We start from the raw sequence: 12,604 nt of genomic DNA on the forward strand, positions 1-12,604 counted from the left end.
TGAAGTGTTCCGAGGCGGAAGATGAGGTGTTCTTCCTCTAGGCATCTGGTGGTGAGGGAGCGGTGGTGAAGGAGACCCAGGACCTCCATGTCCTCGGCAGAGTGGGAGGGGGAGTTGAAATGTTGGGCCATGGGGCGGTTTGGTTGATTGGTGCGGGTGTCTCGGAGATGTTCCCTAAAGCGCTCTGCGAGGAGGCACCCAGTTTCCCCAATGTAGAGAAGGCCGCATCGGGAGCAACGGATACAATAAATGATATTAGTGGATGTGCAGATAAAATTTGATGGATGTGGAAGGCTCCTTTAGGGCCTTGGATGGAGGTGAGGGAGTAGGTGTGGGCGCAAGTTTTACAGTTCCTGCGGTGGCAGGGGAAGGTGCCAGGATGGGAGGGTGGGTTGTTGGGGAGTGTGGACCTGACCAGGTAGTCACAGAGGGAACGGTCTCTGCGGAAGGCGGAAAGGGGTGGGGAGGGAAATATATCCCTGGTGGTGGGGTCTTTTTGGAGGTGGCGGAAATGTCGGGTATCAGTTTATGCGAAGGTTGGTAGGGTAGCCCCGTGGCACAACATTTCAACTCCCCCTCCCACTCTGCTGAGGATATGGAGGTCCTGGGCCTCCTTCACTGCTGCTCCCTCACCACCAGATGCCTGGAGGAAGAATGCCTCATCTTCCGCCTCAGAACACTTCAACCCCAGGGCATCAATGTTTTCCACCTATCCACTCCACCCTCTCCTCCCTGACCTATCACCTTCATCCCCTCCCCCACTCACCCATTGTACTCTATGCTACTTTCTCCCCATCCCCACCCTACACTAGCTTATCTCTCCACGCTTCAGGCTCACTGCCTTTATTCCTGATGAAGGGCTTTTGCCCAAAACGTCGATTTCGAAGCTCCTTGGATGCTGCCTGAACTGCTGTGCTCTTCCAGCACCACTAATCCAGAATCTGGTTTCCAGCATCTGCAGTTATTGCTTTTAGCTTGTTTGATTAAGTTCTCTAAAAACAATCATACTGGATGAAAACCTGTGGAGAACAAGTTGCCTGCTGATATCTCTTCTTTCAGAAAATAAAACCTTACGGTTGAGTTCAGGGTAAAAAACACTCTTTTTAGCTCTTTTGAAAGGGTGACTGAAGAATTATTTCATTTCCTGATTAACCTGTGTCTGTAAGACTTCAGAGACAACCATGTATAATAATAACTTGATTACACCAACTAGACAATTAAATAAAAGGTAAACAGCGGCAAAAACAAAAACACAGGCACAGGCGAATGTTAAAAGTTTGAGAGTCCATTCAGTATTCTAACAACAGTCTAACAATAACCTATGATCAAAGTGGTTTATTTCCAGAAAACCAATTTCTACAGAGAAATCTTTCTTCTTCCCACCCTCTTTATCTGAAGAAAGTGTATGTTTGCACATGCATTTTAGGTATGTTTAGAATATTAAGCATATATACTTATATGTTACTGAATGTGTATGTTAACCAATTATTGAATCTCTAATTAATAAATTTTGTTTTGATAATACGTGAAGAATCATGGACTCCCAAAATGTTGTATCTATCAATAGTCTTCAAATGGTACAAAACATTATGGAAATAGACACTGATTGGGTTGATTCTTGGGGATGGAGTGCTTTATTTTGTGAGGAAAGGTTGAGGAGGTAGTGCCTACGTTTTACCAAACTTTAAATGAATGAGTGATGAACTTATTGAAACATAAGATGCTTAGGGCTGAACAAATTGTTCCCATCTTAGTGGGGACACTTTCAAAATAAATGGTTTCCTATTTAAGACTGAGATGAGGAAAAAAAAATCTTCACTCAGAAGATCATGCAGTATTTCAAATTCTGCACCCAGAAGTGGAGCAATGGAGACTGGGCCATGGAATATATTCAAGGCAGGGTTAAGAAAATTTTTGATCTACAATGCAGTTGAAGGAAAGGCCACAATCAGAATAGTTATGATCCTATTTCTTACGTTCATTTTTAGCAGGACATTAGAAAGGGCAGGAAGCTAGGAAAAAAATGGAGGAATGGCACTGTTAGTTAATGATAATATTACCACAACAGAATGGGACAAGCTAAGTTCAGAAAACCAGGATTTGTACAGAGATGAGAAATTACGAAGATAAGAAGTCACTTGTGGGAGTGATGTACAGGTCCCCTAATTACTAACTATATGATAAGTGAGAGCATTAAGGGAAAAAAAAATCAGAGCTTGTCAGGAAGGCATATAATCATGAAATATTTTAATCTACATATAAACTAGAAGTCCTAGCTCCCAGCCCTGCCGTGTTTTCACCATCCCTCCAGAACGATCTCCGTCCCCGTCCCCACGCCCAACCCCGTCCCCCCACACCCGTCCCTGCCCCCACGCCCAACCTCACCCCCACTCCCAGCTCCAGCCCCACACCAGGTCCTAGCTCCCAGCCCTGCCATGTTTTCACCATCCCTCCAGAACTACCCCGCTCTGAGGATGAAAGATCAATCCTCAGCAGAGGCCTCACCTCCATTCCCCTACGCTCCCAGATTAACGAGTTCAACAAGCGGCGAGACAACGAACAATTCTTTCGTCGCCTTCGCCTCCGTGCCTACTTCTTCAACCAAGATTCTCGCCCACCCTCTGACAACCCCTTCTCCTGCCTCCAACACACCCCATCCACCTGGACACCCCGTGCTGGCCTCTTACCTGCCCTCAATCTCTTCATAGCCAACTGCTGCCGCGACATTAACTGCCTCAACCTGTCCACCCCTCTCACCCTCGCAACGTGCAGCCCTCCACTCCCTCTGTTCCAACCCCAACCTCACTATCAAACCGGCAGACAAGGGAGGCGCGGTGGTAGTTTGGTGCACCGACCTTTATACCGCTGAGGCTAAACGCCAGCTCGCGGTCACCTCCTCCTACTGCCCCCTTGACCATGACCCCACCTCCCACCACCAAACCATCATCTCCCAGACCATCCATAACTTCATCACCTCAGGGGATCTCCCATCCACCGCCTCCAACCTCATAGTACCACAACCCCGCACCGCCCGTTTCTACCTCCTGCCCAAAATCCACAAACCTCACTGCCCCGGCAGACCCATTGTCTCAGCCTGCTCCTGCCCCTCCAAACTAATCTCTGCATACCTCAACACGGTCCTGTCCCCCCTAGTCCAAGAACTCCCCACCTACGTTCGAGACACCAACCATGCTCTCCACCTCCTCTATGATTTTCGCTTCCCCGGCCCCCAACGCCTTATCTTCACCATGGACATCCAGTCCCTGTACACCTCCATCCCCCATCACGAAGGACTTAAAGCCCTCCGCTTCTTCCTTTCCCACCATACCAACCAGTACCCTTCCACTGACACCCTCCTTCGACTGACTGAACTGGTCCTCACCCTGAACAACTTCTCTTTCCAATCCTCCCACTTCCTCCAAACCAAAGGAGTAGCCATGGGCACCCGCATAGGCCCCAGCTATGCCTGCCTCTTCGTTGGATATGTGGGACAGTCCATCTTCTGCAGCTACACTGGCCCCATCCCCCACCTTTTCCTCCGCTACATCGACGACTGTATCGGCACTACCTCGTGCTCCCACGAGGAGGTTGAACAGTTCATCCACTTTAGCAACACCTTCCGCCCTGACCTCAAATTCACCTGGACCATCTCAGACTTCTCCCCCCCCTTCCTAGACCTTTCCATTTTTATCTCGGGCGACCGAATCAACACGGACATTTACTATAAACCGACTGACTCCCACAGCTACCTAGACTACACCTCCTCCCACCCTGCCCCCTGTAAAAACACCATCCCATATTCCCAATTCCTTTGTTTCTGCCGCATCTGCTCCCAGGAGGACCAGTTCCAATACCGTACAACCCAGATGGCCTCCTTCTTCAAAGACCGCAATTTCCCCCCAGACGTGATCGACGACGCTCTCCACCGCATCTCCTCCACTTCCCACTCCTCCGCCCTTGAGCCCTGCCCCTCCAACCGCCACCAGGACAGAACCCCACTGGTCCTCACCTACCACCCCACCAACCTCCATATACAGCGTATCATCCGCCGTCATTTCCGCCACCTCCAAACGGACCCCACCACCAGGGATATATTTCCCTCCCCTCCCCTATCAGCATTCCGAAAAGACCACTCCCTCCGTGACTCCCTCGTCAGGTCAACACCCCCCACCAACCCAACCTGCACTTCCGGCACCTTCCCCTGCAACCACAAGAAATGCAAAACTTGTGCCCATACCCGCCCCCCCCTTCCCTCCAAGGCCCCAAGGGATCCTTCCATATCCGCCACAAATTCACCTGCACCTCCACACACATCATTTATTGCATCCACTGCACCCGATGTGGCCTCCTCTATATTGGGGAGACAGGCTGCCTACTTGCAGAACGTTTCAGAGAACACCTCTGGGACACCCGGACCAACCAACCCAACACTTCAACTCCCCCTCCCACTCCACCAAGGACATGCAGGTCCTTGAACTCCTCCATCGCCAGACCATAGCAACACGACGGTTGGAGGAAGAACGCCTAATCTTCTGCCTAGGAACCCTCCAACCACAAGCGATGAACTCAGATTTCTCCAGTTTCCTCATTTCCCCTCCCCCCACCTTGTCTCAGTCAACTCCCTTTAACTCAGCACCGCCTTCCTAACCTGCAATCTTCTTCCTGACCTCTCTGCCCCCACCCCCACTATCACCCTCACCTTGACCTATCGCATTTCCAACGCCCCTCCCCCAAGTCCCTCCTCCCTATCTTTTATCTCAGCATGCTGGACACACTTTCCTCATTCCTGAAGAAGGGCTCATGCCCAAAACGTTAATTCTCCTGTTCCTTGGATGATGTCTGACCTGCTGCGCTTTTCCAGCAACACATTTTCAGCTATAAACTAGAAAAGTCAGACAGGCAAAAGGAGTCTAGATGATGAGCTCACTGAATGTTTTTGAATTGTTTCTCAGAATGTTCTGGAACTGGCCCCACAGCAGACTATACTAGAAATGATCCTGTGCAAAGAGATACGATTAATGAACAATCTCATTGTGAAGGGAATTCAAGGTAGCAGCGACCACAACAGGATTGAATTTTATATTCAGTTTGATGGAGAAAAGAGATGGTCCAAAATATTTTTTGCAAGTGCAATTAAGGACTATTTTGATGACATGAAGGCAGAGTTGGTTGAAGTGAATTAACAAAATAGTTAAAGGGTAGGTTAACAGATATTCAGTGGCAAACGTTTAAGAGGATATAAAAATATACACACCTCAAAGAGTAAGAAATATTTTAATGATCCATCATCTGAAAGGATTAATATGTAATTAAACATAAAGGAAAAAGCACATGAACATGCAAGGAAGAGTGGCATATCAGACAATCAGACAGAATATAACAACAGCAAAGAATGACTAAAAATTAATGAGAAAAAAAATTATAGAGTACCACAGAAAGCTAGCCAGAAATATAAAAACAGCAAAAATCTACAAAAATGGTGTGCAACAGGGATCGGTGCTGGGACATTCACTGTTCGCAATTTATATAAATGACTTAGCTAAAGGTCAACAGTCATAGAACCATACAGCACGGAGACAGGCCCTTTGGCCCAAACTGGTCCATGCTGGTCAAAATGTCCACCCACGCTAAGTCCATTTCTCTGCGTTTGGCCCATTTCCCTCTAAACCTTTCCAATCCACGTATTTGTCCAAATGCTTTTTAAATGTTATTAATGTAAACTCCTCGGCCACTTCTGCTGGCAGCTCATTCCATATTCTGGATTAGTGGTGGTGGAAGAGCACAGCAGTTCAGGCAGCATCCAAGGAGCTTCGAAATCGACGTTTCGGGCAAAAGCCCTTCATCAGGAATAAAGGCAGTGAGCCTGAAACGTGGAGAGATAAGCTAGAGGAGGGTGGGGTTGGGGAGAAAGTAGCATAGAGTACAATGGGTGAGTGGGGGAGGGGATGAAGGTGATAGGTCAGGGAGGAGAGGGTGGAGTGGATAGCTGGAAAAGGAGATAGGTAGGACAAGTCCAGACAAGTCATGGGGACAGTGCTGAGCTGGAAGTTTAGAACTAGGGTGAGGTGGGGGAAGGGGAAATGAGGAAACCGTTGAAGTCCACATTGATGCCCTGGGGTTGAAGTGTTCCGAGGTGGAAGATGAGGCGTTCTTCCTCCAGGCGTCTGGTGGTGAGGGAGCGGTGGTGAAGGAGGCCCAGGACCTCCATGTCCTCAGCAGAGTGGGAGGGGGAGTTGAAATGTTGGGCCATGGGGCGGTGTGGTTGATTGGTGCGGGTGTCCCGGAGATGTTCCCTAAAGCGCTCTGCTAGGAGGCGTCCAGTCTCCCAATGTAGAGGAGACTGCATTCGGGAGCAACGGATACAATAAATGATATTAGTGGATGTGGAAGTAAAACTTTAATGGATGTGGAAGGCTCCTTTAGGGCCTTGGACAGAGGTGAGGGAGGAGGTGTGGGCACAGGTTTTACAGTTCCTGCGGTGGTGGGGGAAAGTGCCAGGATGGGAGGGTGGGTCGTAGGGGGGTGTGGACCTGACCAGGTAGTCACGGAGGGAACGGTCTTTGCGGAAGGCGGAAAGGGGTGGGGAAGGAAATATATCCCTGGTGATGGGGTCTTTTTGGAGGTGGTGAAAATGTTGGCGGATGATTTGGTTTATGCGAAGGTTGGTAGGGTGGAAGGTGAGCACCAGGGGCGTTCTGTCTTTGTTACGGTTGGAGGTCTGAGGGCGGAGGTGCGGGATGTAGACGAGACGCGTTGGAGGGCATCTTTAACCACGTGGGAAGGGAAATTGCGGTCTCTAAAGAAGGAGGCCATCTGGTGTGTTCCGTGGTGGAACTGGTCCTCCTGGGAGCAGATCCAGCGGAGGCGGAGGAATTGGGAATACGGGATGGCATTTTTGCAAGAGGTAGGGTGGGAAGCCCATATGCATACCACCCTCTGTGTAAAAACGTTGCTCCTCAGGTTTCCTTTTATCGTTTCCCCTCAAACTTTAAACTGATGCCCTCTCGGTCTCAATTCCCCAACCCTGGGAAAAAGACTGAGTGCATTCACCCTATCCATGCTTCCCATGATTTTATACACCTTTATCAAGTCCCTCATGTTCTCAAGAAAAATATCCTAGCTTGTCCAACCTCTCCCTATAACTTAACATTTAGTCCAGGCAACATCCTTGTAAATTTCTTCTGCACTCTTTCCAGTTTAATAACATCCTACCTATAGCAAGGTGACCAAAACTAAATAGCATATTCCAAGTGCGGCTTCACCAATGTCCCATACAACTGCAACATAACTTCCCAACTTCTGTACTCCATGCCCTGACTGATGAAGGCCAGTGTGCCAAGTGACTCCACTTTCACAGAACCGTGCACCTGAACTCCAGGGTCCCTCTGTCCCACTACACTCCTTTATGCCTTACCATCCACATTAAACTCCTACCTTGATTGGATTTTCCAAAATGCAAGACCTCACATTTATCTATACTAAACTCCATTTGCCATTTCTCGACCAACTTCCCTAGCTGATCAAGGTCCTGCTGCAATTTCTGATAATCTTCCTCACCATCCCTGACACCCTCTATTTTAGTATCGTCTGCAAACTTACTAATTATACCTTCTACATTCTCATCCAAATCATTGATCTAGATATCCAACAGTAATGGACCCATCACCGACCCTTGAGGCACTCCACTCATCACAGGCCTCCAGTCCAATAGGCATCCTTCCATCATTACCCTCTGCTTGCTACAGTCAAGTTAATTGTATATCTAATTTGCCAGATTCCATGTGATCTAACCTTCCAGAGCAGCCTACCATGTGGAACCTTATCAAAGGCCTGACTGAAATCCACGTAGACTATGTCTACCACCTTGCCCTCGTCAACATTCCTGGTCACTTCATCAAAGATCTCTAACAAATTTGTGAGGCATGATCTCCCATGCACAAAGCCATGCTGACTACTCCTAATCAAAACCTGTCTTTCGAAATGCATGTATATCTTATCTCTCAGAATCTTCTCAAGCAACTTACCCACCACAGATATTAAGCTTACTGATCTATAGTTCACAGGATTTTCTTTGCAGCCCTTCTTGAATAAGAGCACAACATTTGCTACCCTCCAAACTTCTGGGACCTCATCTGTGGCTAACGATCAGCCAGGTCACCCGCAATTTCTTCTCTAGCCTCTTGCAGTGTTCTTGGATATATGTGGTCAGAACAAGGAAATTTATCCACCTTATTCATTCAAATACACCCAACATCTCCTCTACTGTGATATGGACTGTCCCTAAGATATTACCATTAACTTCCCCAAGGCTTCATGTTTTTCTCCATGGTAAACACAGAGGAGAAATATTCATTGAGAATCTGGTCCATCTCCTGAGTTTCTATGCATACATGTCCACTTTGGCCCTTGAGGGGTCTTTTTCCTTTAATATACTTAAAGAAACTCTTTGGTATTCACCCTAATGTTCTCAGCCAAGGCTATCTCGTGCCCCCTTTCACCCTTCTTATTCCCTCTTCAGTAAACTCCTGTATTCCCTATATACCTCCAGGGATTCTCTTGATCTCAACTACCTGTACCTGAGCCATGCCTCCTCCTTTTTTTCTGATCAAAGCCTCAATATCTCTTGTCCTCCACGGTTCTCTATTCCTGTCATCCTTGCCCTTCACCCTCAAAGGTACATTCAGACTTTGAACTCTAGCTATCTCCCTTTGCCTGCAGACAAACAACTCCAATCAAGCCCTGCAAACTCCTGTCTAATTCCATCAAGATTTACCTTGCCCCAATTTAGAACATCAACCTGTGGACCAGTTTTGACCCTCTCCATAACTACTTTAAAATTAATAGAACTATGGTTACTGGCCCCAAAGGGTCATTGAGTCATAGAGATGTACAGCATGGAAACAGACCCTTCGGTCCAACCCATCCATGCCAATCAGATATCCAACCCAATCTAGTCCCACCTGCCAGCACCCGGCCCATATCCCTCCAAACCTTTCCTATTCAAATACCCGTCCAGATGCCTTTAAAATGTTGCAATTGTACCAGCCTCCACCACTTCCTCTGGTAGCTCATTCCATACACATACCACCCTCTGTGTGAAAAAGTTGCACTGTAGGTCTCTTTTATATCTTTCCTCTCTCACCCTAAACCTATGCCCTCTAGTTCTGGATTCCTCAGGGAAAATACTTTGCCTATTTACCCTATCCATGCCCCTCATAATTTTTTAAACCTCGACCAGTTACCTGTCCTGCCCTATTTCCCAAAAGTATGTCACGTTTTTCCCCTTCCCAATTAGGACTCTCTATTAACTGGTTGAGGAAACTTTCCTGAATGCACTTAACAAGTTCCATCCCATCTAAGCCCTTAACACTATAGTTGCTAAATTTGCTGGTGACACAAAGATAGGTAGGAAAGACAGGGTGCAAAAAGGACTAAGGGGGAGCAACAAGATAAACATAGGTTAAGTGAATGTGCATAGATCTGGCTCAGGGTGTGTAATTGGGAAAATGTGAAAGTATTCATTTTGACATGAAGAATAAAAAATGGTTGGAGATTGCAGATCTACGAAATGCAGAGGATCGGTGTCTTTGTTTACATCAATTATAATTGACAAGTAAGTAGGAAAATTATTTATTGTGAGGGGAACTGAATACAAAAGCAGAGGTTATGCTTCAGTTATAGAGGGCATCGGTGAGCAGTGTTCCCCCTAATTTTCTTACGGTCGGATGCCCAAGAACAGCAGCAACTTCTCGAACCAGAAGTCAATGCCGTAACTGACGTGTATAGAACATCAGAGTGGCTGCTGAGAAGGAACAGTGCTGTCATGAGCAGCAGGGATGGACTCCCAGCCTCTTTGAGGAAACCCAGCACAGACTCCCTTCTTTAAAAAGAATGTAATGCTGATCTTTTAACATTTTCTTTATCTTTCTAATTTATACCTAAGATTTTGTATATAGGTATCTCTGAACTAAAGAATGGCGCCAGAAATGGTGACTTTTTATACTTTTCGCTGTACTAATTTATTCTTGTACTTGAGTACATGTGATAATGAACCTCATTCTATTTCCTCCTTTGTCATGAGAAATACTATTAAGTTTAAAACGTCCCCTGTACCAATACACTAATGATTGACAAAATATTGATTTTTTTCATTATTTATAAACCTAATCTATATAAAGTACAAAAAATTCCTTTACACATTAACCACGATGTCACATTTTTTATAGACAAGAGTATCCCCCAAGGAAAATGGATCACAATCATAGAATATAAAAAAACTGAATAAAGTGTTGAAATATAGACCAATCAGGATCATCTAACCAAACAAAATAACCTAGTCTTGTTCCCATATTTCCTTCAGATTTTCAAGCAGGATAACAACAGGACAAGTTTCGAACTTCAGCACAATTAATGTCTATGCCCCACTGTAAACAGTGACATTGCTTTCCATCTGTGAAATCAGTGTGCCAAACTTATAGTTCAAACAGGCACTCTACAGTTAAGAATGTGGTGCTGGAAAAGCACAACAGGTCAAACAGCATCCGAGGAGCAGGACAATTTACATTTTGAGCATAAGCCCTTCATCAGGAATGAGGGTTGTGGGGAGTTGAGATAAATGGCAGGGTGTGGGACTGGGGAGAAGGTAGCTGGGAATGTGATAGGTAAATGAAGGGGGACGGGGGGAGAGGTGATAGATCGGAGAAGAGGGTGGAGTGGATAGATGGGAAGGAAGATGGACAGGTCAAGATGGAGGTGATCAGTTGGAGGCTCGGAACTGGGATAAGATGGGGGAGGGGAAATGAGCAAACTAATGAAATCCAATTGATCCAGTGTGGTTGCAGGGTCCCAAGGCGGAAGATGAGGTGTTCTTCCTCCAGGCATTGGGTGGTTAGGGTTTGGTGATGGAGGCAGCCCAAGACCTGCATGTTGTTGGTGGAGTGGGAAGGGGAATTAATGTGTTTGGCCACAAGGCAGCAGGATTAGTTGGTGTGGGTGTCCCAGAGATGCTCTCTGAAATGATCCGCAAGTTGCATGCTGTCTCCTGAATATAGAGGGGACCGCATTGTGTGCAATGGAAACACTAGGTGACGTGTGTGGAAGTACAGGAAAATTTCTATCAGATGTGGATGAATTCTTTGGGGCCTTGGATGGAGGTGTGAGTGCAGGTTTTGCACTTCTTCCGCTGGCAGGAGAAGGTGCCTGGAGTGGGGTATGGACTGGATCTGACAAGGGTGTTGTGAACGGAATGGTCTCTCCAAAATGCAGATAGGGATGGAGAGGGAAATAGGTTCCTTGTGGTGTGGTCTGTTTGTAGGCAATAGAAGTGACAGAGGATGATGCAATGTATCCAGAGGGGTGGAAGGTGAGGACTGGGTGAGGGGTTCTGTCCTTGTTGCAATTGTAGGGGTGGGATTCAAGGGCAGAGGTGCAGAAAGTGGAGAAAATTGTTGACCACGTGAGAGGGGATATTGCAGTCTTTTAAGAACTCTTTACAGTTTACCAATATCCATGTTTTATTCAATATTTTAGCTCAACAGAAGTAGCAAACCACTTGAGAACAAGGAAACTAGAGGGCACTGATTTAAATTGAGAGGGGAAAGATTTAAAAGGGGGCTTAGGAGCAACTTATAGGGAATGACTGTCAGAGGTGGTGGTAGATTCGATGCCATCAAGGGCAATTACAAAGGAGCAGGGTTGTGGGGCTACCACGGGTCTATCTGTTAAGGCTCTCAGTGTAAAGTAACAGAGCACCAGCCAGTGGGCTAACTGCCCAGCCCCCAATAACGCGCAAGCTCATTACACCCTCACCCACTCAGCACCTGCCGCGTGCGCGCGCCCATGGCCCCGCCTCTCAGGCTGTGCGCCCACTACCTGCCCCGCCCCTCGGACACTGCGCGCGCCCATGGCCCCGCCTCTCAGGCTGTGCGCCCACTACCTGCCCCGCCCCTCGGACACTGCGCGCGCCCATGGCCCCGCCTCTCAGGCTGTGCGCCCACTACCTGCCCCGCCCCTCGGAGTCAGCGCGCGCCCATGGCCCCGCCTCCCCGGCCACTACCTGCTCCGCCCCTTGAACGCTGCGCGCGCGCGCCCACTGTCCCCGCCCCAGTTCCTGCCCCTCCCCCAAGCCAGGCCCTTCCTCCTTTCACGCTTGCCCCCACCTCCGGACCCCACACCCCATTCCTTCACCTGTTCCAGCTGCCGTGTCGCATCGTTATCTGGGTGGAGGTTTCCCTTTCTCCGCTCCCCTCTGAAATCCACCATGCTGCTGTGAGTGAGGTGGTGCAGCGGAACCTGGCTGTCAGCCGCCATCGCCGCCGCTTGACTTCACACAACCCGGTACTGCTATTGCCAACAAAATGGCACCCGCGTTCTGTCCCCACTGCACATGCGCGGGGGTGGCGGGCCGGCGGTGAATGACGGCAGCGCGCATGCGCCTATTGGAGCGGCGCCGAGGGCTCCCCCACGCGGTTAAGTGGTGTACTTACTGCAACATCACACCCCAGAGTGACTGGGAGAAGTAAGCACCTTGACAGAGCCTTGAGGTTGTGGGAACACTGTGTAAATGCAAGATTTTCATTAAACGTGCTTGGTGTCAACAGTGATT

The 12,604-nt window shown here is 48.0% G+C and overlaps 1 protein-coding gene across 7 annotated transcripts in view; it reads right to left on the reverse strand.

Annotated features, from left to right (window-relative positions):
• The window catches only part of LOC140494474 (uncharacterized), a 116,433-nt gene extending 104,046 nt beyond the window's left edge, over nt 1–12,387 (reverse strand). For 2 of the 7 annotated variants that reach the window (XM_072593681.1, XM_072593679.1), the window contains exon 1: nt 12,187–12,386. In XM_072593681.1, the coding sequence (XP_072449782.1) occupies nt 12,187–12,309 (123 nt within the window). In that variant the 5' untranslated portion in view covers nt 12,310–12,386. Of the gene's footprint in view, nt 1–12,186 lie in introns of all 7 variants that reach the window. The other 5 variants (XM_072593688.1, XM_072593689.1, XM_072593680.1 and 2 more) reach the window with 4 other exon arrangements.
• Nucleotides 12,388–12,604: the final 217 nt, after the last annotated feature.

Source organism: Chiloscyllium punctatum, chromosome 24, assembly GCF_047496795.1.
Source record: "Chiloscyllium punctatum isolate Juve2018m chromosome 24, sChiPun1.3, whole genome shotgun sequence".
In the NCBI taxonomy this organism is placed as follows: domain Eukaryota; kingdom Metazoa; phylum Chordata; class Chondrichthyes; order Orectolobiformes; family Hemiscylliidae; genus Chiloscyllium; species Chiloscyllium punctatum.